At 36.9% G+C, this 9,003-nt stretch overlaps 1 protein-coding gene across 1 annotated transcript; it reads right to left on the bottom strand.

Annotated features, from left to right (window-relative positions):
• On the bottom strand, positions 1,588-2,231 carry LOC107624174. The gene has a single exon (XM_016326651.2). It carries the CDS (start codon positions 2,145-2,147, stop codon positions 1,782-1,784), a length of 366 nt encoding a protein of 121 aa, XP_016182137.1. The 5' UTR covers positions 2,148-2,231; the 3' UTR covers positions 1,588-1,781.

The following is a 9,003-nucleotide window of genomic DNA, read 5'->3' as shown; positions in this document are numbered from 1 at the left end:
AAGCCTCAAACAGAGAAGCCACGGGAGATGGGGACGACGTGCCGAGCTAGAAGAGGATGAGTTCGGTACAGGGGGAAGGAGGAAGGAGTGGAGGCGCCGACAACTACGGACGGCGCGGCAGAACCATTGAAGAAGCTAGGGTTTTGAACGTGCTATTCTGAGTGAGTGAGGTGAATCGCGAAGGAGGGGTGTTGGGGGAAGGGTAGGTGGGTAACGCGTTGGGAGGGTTTCTTTTTTTTTAAAGCAAAACCCAAAACGACGCCGTTTATAAAGAACCGGTCGGTTTTTGATCCGGTTCAACCGTCCGATTCTCGGCCGGTTCAACAGTTTTCAGACAATTTTCAATTTGACGGTTTTAGACATCAGACCGGATCATTTTTGTTTATGGTTTCCGGTTGAACTGGCCGATCCGGTCCGATTTTCAGAACTATGGGATACACTCTACCTGTAGCATGTTTCGATGTGTAAGTTACTGGTTATCAAAATATGATATAAAGCCAGACTAAGAGGGGAAAAAAAGAAAGTAAAAACTAAAAAGGTATATCACCGTTAACAAATTGAGAATACATGAATATATTAATGAGTAAATAGTAAATACCCTTTCCGTTGGAACTCTTATAGTCAGCTTGAGTTGGAGAGAAATGTTTCGCTTTCTTAAGGTTATGATGTAATTTTATGTTCGAAGTGGGGTGATTTCCCTACTGAAGCTACATGTAAGGGGAGAAATGGGAGAAAGGGGAGAAGGTCACTAAAATGCGTATCTCTCATTTCCTTCAAACGACGACGTTTTGATGACTGAAAATAGGTCAAATTATCCTAACAAATTTAGCTGATGTGTACATGTCAAGTCACCTGCTCACCGTTACAGGTCAGCGTTTTTCGTCGAATTTTAAGCAAGGAAGCCACGAAAAGGTCAATGTGTCTAACGGAATAAATAAACAGAGGTCGATTTGTCAATTTTTAAAATTAGGGTGTGGCCAGTTAATTTTAAAAAAAGATAGGAGTTGGAAAAGGTATTTACTCAATATTAATTTATAATCTGTCCAAATGGTTTATTTGTAATTTCCGAAAAATTCTGAAATCCATCAAAGCCATAAGACACTGAAATACTGTGCAGTGTACACATCCAAAAATATCAATTCCAGTTCAGGGTGCATTTAAAAACTTTTTTATTATTTACTGTATTTTATTCGATAAAACTAACATTGTTACTATCAAACAGAGACCCCAGCGCCTCCGCATATAATATTCCCTATAGATGCTTCAGGAGACAGCATGTTGAATTTCAAAATTCAGATTCCTCACGTATTACACACTCATACTCCACAATTCTAATCGTTACCCATTCGACCGCCTCCACCTCATCATGCTTCAACTTAATCGTTACCGGCGCTGGGATCCACAACCTTGAAGCTAAGTAAACTTGTGCAATAACGAAAGTCGCTGATGAGTAATTTTCCAATTGTTGTCAGCTAACTAGACGTTTGCGTCAGATCTGACGCACCGACTATTTTAGAAAATGGATAACGCTGACATGCGATGCGAGCTACACTACGCTTGATGCTCTAATCAATAAGCATTCGACAATTATCAAATTACTGCATTTATAATTATAATCATAAGATCCTTAGTATATACACCATTAACATCAAATTCTACAATTATCTAAAACAGTTCGGTTCATCACCATGCGTCAACACTAAAACCTGACAGATCCACAAATTCAAAAAAAAAAAGGACAGGAAAAAAAGGAGGATAAGTTGATGCCAGCGCCGGAGAAGTCACTGTTCGGAGGAGAGATTGAAATCGGAAGCGAGCCGAGAAGCGATGGCGGAATGATACATGGTGTCGTGAAAGGTCTCTGTCCCCGTCGTCATCATACGGAGCTGCCTCGCCTTCTCCTCCGTGAACCCGCCGGCGAACCGTGGTCTCGAAGACTTCGCCTCCGCCACCGCCAGGTTCGAATCCGACCGACTGGTTGCTTTGTTGTTTGTATCAATGTAATCAGGTTCGGAGGACCAACCGAACAGCGGGGTCCACCAGTTGGCGTTGGAGCTTCTTCGGCGGTCGGGATCGGATTTACGGAGGTCGGAGGCGGCACTTGCTTGGATTCCAACAGCGCGAATAGGAGTCACGGTGGCTGCCATTTTGGGAATTTGATCTGTGTGCTTTTTTTCTGTTTAGGGATTTGTATTTGTTGGTAACTGTTCTAGGCTTCAACTGCCTCATGCCGTGCGCTTTTATAGCCTGATAAGAGGAAGAGGATAAGATTGGGCACGTGGCATTCTTACATGGAAAGAGCGTTGGCCGGTGTGGGGTTCACTCAAACACGCTTTTTTTATGACCTTTTTTTTCGAGTTTGACGGATTAAAGAAGGGGCCTTGCGTGTTATTGACCTGGAACGTGTCTTATTGGGCCTGGGCTTTTTATTAGGCCTTTTTGGGGGATGAAAACGTGACAAAGAAGATAAGAGCTATTGGACAAGGTCGAGATCTATGGGAAATTGGGAATTGACATGCAGAGTTCGTCTTTTTATCAAATATCAAGGGAGGATGGCAACTTGGCAACTTTGGAAGAAGTTTCCGTGGTGAAGGGGGGAATTGATGACAAATTGCCATGTCTTCCTCAATGTATTCCACGTTCTAATTTCTGTGAATGAATGCATTGTTGACAATTTTTGATTTCATATAGGGAATAATACTATTCCACCACCCATTTTGATTTTATCATAAGATTTATTCCTTGATTCTATTTGAGGGTGATAGTGTCATACCCTTTCTTTTTTCTATATGCCTCGTGTAATCATGTGGGTTTTGGTATGACACTGCCAAGATTGTGGTCAACACGTGCCCAATGACCACGCTCCACGCCTTCTTTTTTTAAGTGTAAATTTAAGGAGAGTTATTTGGTGCCTAAAGAATTGGTGTTTAACTTACTTAAAAGATGAAAGAAGAAAGTGTGGATTTTATTTTTTGTATTTGTATTATGTAGTGTAAAAATTAAGCACGGAAGACAACACCTAAATTTAAATAAATCCCTAAAAAATATTGTGTTGGACGTTTTCGGATTAATGTTTTAGAAATAGATAAAAAAAAAATGTGTTATCCATAGAAATGGATAGCTTGCATGTTTTTTTCTAATATAGAGTGTAATTTTTTTAATTATAATTAATAAATCAAACCGTCTTATTAGAGTGCTAATAAAATTTGTAAAAAAAAATTAGATGGTCCGATTTTATAGAAATTAAATTTTAAAATTTTATAGTACACAAATTAAAGGATACATTTTCATAAAACATGACTTTTTTATTTTTTGTTATAAATCGAAGTGTTCAATTTAAATTTTATAATTTTTGAATACATAAGTTAGAGAGTTTGATTTCATAAATATGATTTTTAATTTTGAGTTACAAATTGGAGGATTCAATTTATTTATTTTTTAAATATTTTTTACTTAAAAGTTTTAAATCGGATGATCTTATTGGTCTATATAAGTATATGTTTTATATGTGACCAAACAATTTGGATCAAGAAATAATGACATCTTTAATGTTTATGAGACTTGACTTTTGAAAAATGTGATTTATCTGGTTTTAGTTTTAAAAAAAGAGTTTAGAAATATTTTTGAATTACGACGTATGCTTTCCCCTCTATTCTAATTTTAAGTGGTTTTTAAAATCCTCCATCTATAGGTGCTTTTAAGATTAATTATGATGCTAGTTATTCTGGTTCTTGTGATAGTGTTGGTTTTGCTTGCGTTATCAGAGATTGTAATGGGTGTTGGCAAAAGGAGTGTTTGAGAATGATTGAGAGTAATAGTATTTTTCAAGGAGAATTATTTGCTATTTGGAGAGGTTATCTCTTAGCCTGGGATATGGGTCAACGAGATGTTATTTGTGAGACAGATTGTGTGGAGTCGTTTAATCTTGTTACTAATAATCAAGATAGTTTTGGGTTTATAAATTCGTTGGTGCTCAAAATAAAGAATATCATACATTAGAATTGGCGAGTTAACTTTCGTTTGATTATGAAATATGTAAATACGGTGGCGGTCACCATGGCACAGATGGCGATAAGCTTACAACTCAATCAGTGGAGCTTTTCTCTTTTTTGGAGGAGTTTGAGAATTGTCTTAAGTGGGACTGCCTCTTTGTTTAAGCAATTCCTGCTTTTTGTTTTTCTTCTTACTTTTTGTTTAACTTGTTTAAGTCACAAAAAAAGAGATAAAATCAGACCATTTGATTTGTTTGCACCACATGTGGGTGAAAGACACTCAGTTTTCATGGCTTTGAATAATACACTTCCCTCCTCATTATATTAATTAATAAGTGAACGTTTTGTCTCAAAAATATTTTATTACATTAAGATTCTTAAATTTTACAAAATAAAATATATAAGTCTATATCTTAGTCAGATTTATTGTTTTTATTTAGATAAATAAATTTTTAAAAGTAAGATGAAAAGACTTATATATCTTACTTTTATAAAATTTAAAAATTTTAACGTAATAAAAATAATAAAAAATATATTTATGTATAAAATATTAAAATATATATTTTTAAATTTTTATAATTTATTATTTTAAATCTATTAATCGTTAAAAATCGAATTGGTTTAATTGCTTGATTAATTGTTCGACCGATTTTTTTTATATTTTAACCGATCCATTGCTAATCGATTTTTATACTGCACCAAATTAGTTCAGTGATTGGTCCCGATCCGATTCTTTGAACACTGTTCGGAACATATCAAATATTGTTGGGAAAATTGAGGTTCAATAAGAACCTGTCTAACAGCGGAAGCACCAAAAAAATAATTTTTTTACAATCTATGCGATTAAATAGGCAATACCAAAGATACTCCAAGTAACAAATATAATGGAAGAAATTAAATAATCAGACACCAAAATTTTATCGTGGGAAAACCCCCAAAAGAGGGACAAAAACCCATGAGACCTAGTCTAGTAAAATCTTCCACTATCAAAATAATGGGTCTACAATCAATCTTCCTAGTAGCACTAGGGCATCTCAACAATCAACAAGATACATTATCAAAACTAATGGAATCAACATAACCCTCCACAAAGTGGGTATCTCAAATCAGACAAAAAAGAATGCAATACAACTAGAAAGTTATATCTTAATGTTCATCTCTACACTAGGAATAACATACTAAAATTTCATAAGAAATGGAGTGAATCTACCGGTTTAATCGGATCAAAATGTCATACCCTTTTTTCCCCAATTTTTTCTTCTCCTCTTCGTCGAAGTGCTGCTTCGTTTCCTTTCATTCAAAACTGAATGAAGCTTCTCTCTCTCTCTCTCTCTCTCTCTCTCTCTCTCTCTCTCCTGTGGCTTTAGCCACTTCTTTCTTTGTTTATTTATTTTGTTTTGTTTTTAACTGTGGGCCTCACTTAGTTGGAGACTCACCAACAAATCTCCTCCCTTACCAACTCAAGTGGGGATAGGCTGCTCCACCAAGCCTGTCTTCTCTTTGCAGGAATCAAACTTCACTGTAGGTAAACTCTTAGTCATCATATCTGAACCATTATCATCAGTATGGATCTTTTCAAGTGCATATGACTTCATCTCAAGCGCTTGACGTATCCAATGATACCTCACTTCTATGTGCTTCGATCTGGAAAGAAACGTCAGATTCTTGTTAAGATGGATAGCACTCTGACTGTCACAAAATAACACAAACTTCTCTTGATTGATGCCTAACTCTTGTAAAAGCTTCTTCATCCACAAGAGTTCCTTAGAAGCTTCAACAACAGCAATGTATTCTCCCTCTGTAGTAGACAAAGCAACACATTTCTAAAGTCGAGATTGTCATGACACAGTTCTCCCTACAAAAGGCATCATATAAACAGAAGTAGACTTTTTTTAATCAAGATCTCCAGCCATATATGCATCTGTGTAACCATCCAACACAGGTTAGCCACTCCCAAAGCATAAACAAATTCTGGAAGTACCATTAAGGCATCTGAGAATCTACTTCACTGCTTGCCAGTGTTCCTTGCCAGGATTAGAGAGAAACCGACTAACAACTCCAACGTCATGAGCAATATCCGGCCTGGTACAAACCATAGCATACATCAAACTGCCAACTGCAGATGCATATGGAATTTTCTTCATTTCTGCTTTCTCATTTTCACTTGTAGGACATTATCGCGAACTCAGTTTGAAATTACTAGCAAGTGGAGTACTAACAGGTTTGGAGTTACTCCTGCTAAACCTCTTTAAAAGCTTCTCAGTATACTTCTACTGCGATAACCACAGTTTTCCATTCTTCCTATCACGAGTGATACTCATGCCAAGAATTTTTTTCGCAGGACCCAAATCCTTCATAGCAAAGGATCTGTTCAATAATTTCTTAAGACTTTCAATCTTCTTAGTGTCATGACCAACAATCAACATGTCATCAACACAAAGCAAGAGAATTATAAAATCACTATCAGAGAATTTCTTAACATGCACACAATGATCAGAAGAAGTCTTACTATACCCATGACCTTCTATGAAGGAATCAAACTTCATGTACTACTGCCTTAGCACTTGCTTCAACCCATATAAGCTCTTCTTGAACTTGCATACAAGGTGCTCTTTTCCGTTAACCTCGAAACTCTCTGGTTGCTCTATATAAATTTCTTTATCTATGTCACCGTGAAGGAATGCAGTCTTCACATCAAACTGCTCAACCTCTAAATTCAAGCTAGCTGCCAATCCAAGCACACCTCGAATAGAGGACATCTTCACAACTAGAGAGAAAATCTCCTCAAAATAAATACCTTTCTTTTGTTCAAATCCTTTCACAACCAATCAAGCTTTGTACCTTAGCCATGAGACATTTTCATCCGCTTTCAATTTGAACACCCATTTATTCTTGAATACTCTCTTACCCTTAGGTAGCATCACCAATTCAAATGTATGATTCTCATGCAAGAATTTCATTTCTTCTTTCATGGCCTTCAACCAATCTTCCTTATGCTCATCAGACATAGCTTCCTAGTAGCTCTCTGGCTCTCCAGTCTCAGTGTTCATCACATACTCATGAGGAGAGTATTTTTGAGAAGGATGACGCTCTCTAGTAGATCTTCTCAATTCAAACTCAACTGGTGGTTCAGGTGAAACTTCAACATCTGGTGGAACTTCTGCATCTGGCACCTCAGGTTGAGGTGTAGGTTCATCATACAAATCATCACCATCATTATCAACTTGTACATCTCTCCTATCAACAGGAGGTCTAGTGGAAGGACCAGGTTCATCATCAGCAGAACATCTAACAGTTCTTGTTGGCTTATCTACCTTCTCAAGGTCTTCAATAGTTTGGCGTTCAAGAAAAATCACATCTCAGCTTCTAATTATCTTCTTACTCACCAGATCATAATCTGTAACCAAAATCTTCGTGACCATAACCCCATGAAGATACACTGTTTTGACTTTCTATCAAGTTTGGACCTTTCATCTCTTAGAATGTGAACAAAAGTTCTACAGTCGAACACTCGCAAGTGACTATAGGAGACATCTTTTACAATACTCTTCAAATGGACCCCTGTATTCACCACCATTATCTACTCGAACACATTTCAGTTTTCTTCCTGTTTCTCTTTCAACACTTGCATGAAAGTGTTTGAAGATATCGAGCACCTGGTCTTTAGATTTCAAAACAAAAGCCCACACTTTTCGAGAATAATCATCAATAAAAGTAACAAAGTATGAAGCACTGTCTAGTGTCTTATTATCCATAGTGCAAACATCAGTGTGAACTAAATCTAGAATTATGAAATGATATTCTAGCATGTTTTTCAACAAAACAATGAGTACAAGTATTTAAAGTTGTACACTTTCACAAAAAGTGAGTGCTTCTTGGCTAAGATGTTTAGTCCTTTCTCGCTCAAGTGACCAAGACATATATGCCACAAATTAGAAGATGAATCATCAGCTATATTCACCACTTCTTTGCACAACTTTGCTTGCAACCGGTAGAGAGTAGTGAGACTATTGTCTTCTTTAGCAACAATGAGAGCCCCTTTGGTAATCTTGCATTTTTCACTACCAAAGGAAGTGCAATACCCCTCTTGATCCAATGTCTTCACTGAAATAAGATTGAACCGCATATCTGGTGCATGCCTAACATTCTTCAACTGCAACTTGTATCCCATGTTAGTTTCAAGCCACATATCACCCATACCAATGATATCACACACCCCTTTATCTCCCAATTTGATCTTACCAAAAATTTTAGCAGTATAGGAAGTAAAAAATTCACGCTTCGGAGTGACATGACATGAGGCACCAGAGCCCATAATCCAAGTGGAATCATCACAGATAAGATTCACATAATTTTCATCATATGTGATAAGAACATCTTCATAAACAATGGCAGCAGTTTCTTTATCACTATCTTTACATTTGTCTTTGTTTCTTTCTGTTGATTGTTCTCTTTTCCAGAACCTACAATACCTCTTGATATGTCCCGGCTTGCCATAATGGTGACAAATGAACTCCTTTCTTGGCTTGTACTTTCCTCTTGACTTGCTTCGACTTTCTGACTTGTCAGAGCTGTGAGGTTTTCTACTTTGACTTCTCCTCCGTGACTCTGAAACAAGTGCTTCTGACTGGGAGGAGGCATTAATCAAACCTCGCTCTCTTCTTCCGGCTTCTTCATTCAACATGCTCTCTTTAACCATTGCAAACGTCAACTTCCCTTTTGGAGCTGAGTTAGTCAGTGTCACAACCAGAACTTCCTAACTATCATGCAAAGAGCTCAACAACAACAAAGCTTACAACTCATCATTCAAAGTGATTTCATTATTTGTTAGTTGGTTCACCATCTCCTGAAAAGTGCTCAAGTGCTCCGACATTGATTTACCTTTAATATACTTCATATTGACAAGCTTCCTAATCAAGAATACTTTGTTTTTCACATTCTTCCTCTTATATAACTCCTTCAATTTGTTCCACATCTTCTCAGCATTCGTTTCGGTGTCAACATATGGATA

This window comes from Arachis ipaensis, chromosome B10 (assembly GCF_000816755.2).
Source record: "Arachis ipaensis cultivar K30076 chromosome B10, Araip1.1, whole genome shotgun sequence".
NCBI lineage: Eukaryota > Viridiplantae > Streptophyta > Magnoliopsida > Fabales > Fabaceae > Arachis > Arachis ipaensis.
This window is presented reverse-complemented; position numbering and strand designations above follow the sequence as displayed.

Excerpts from the sequence above, each read along its gene's own strand:
- LOC107624174 (XM_016326651.2), bottom strand. The coding sequence starts at position 2,147 with ATGGCAGCCACCGTGACTCCTATTCGCGCTGTTGGAATCCAAGCAAGT.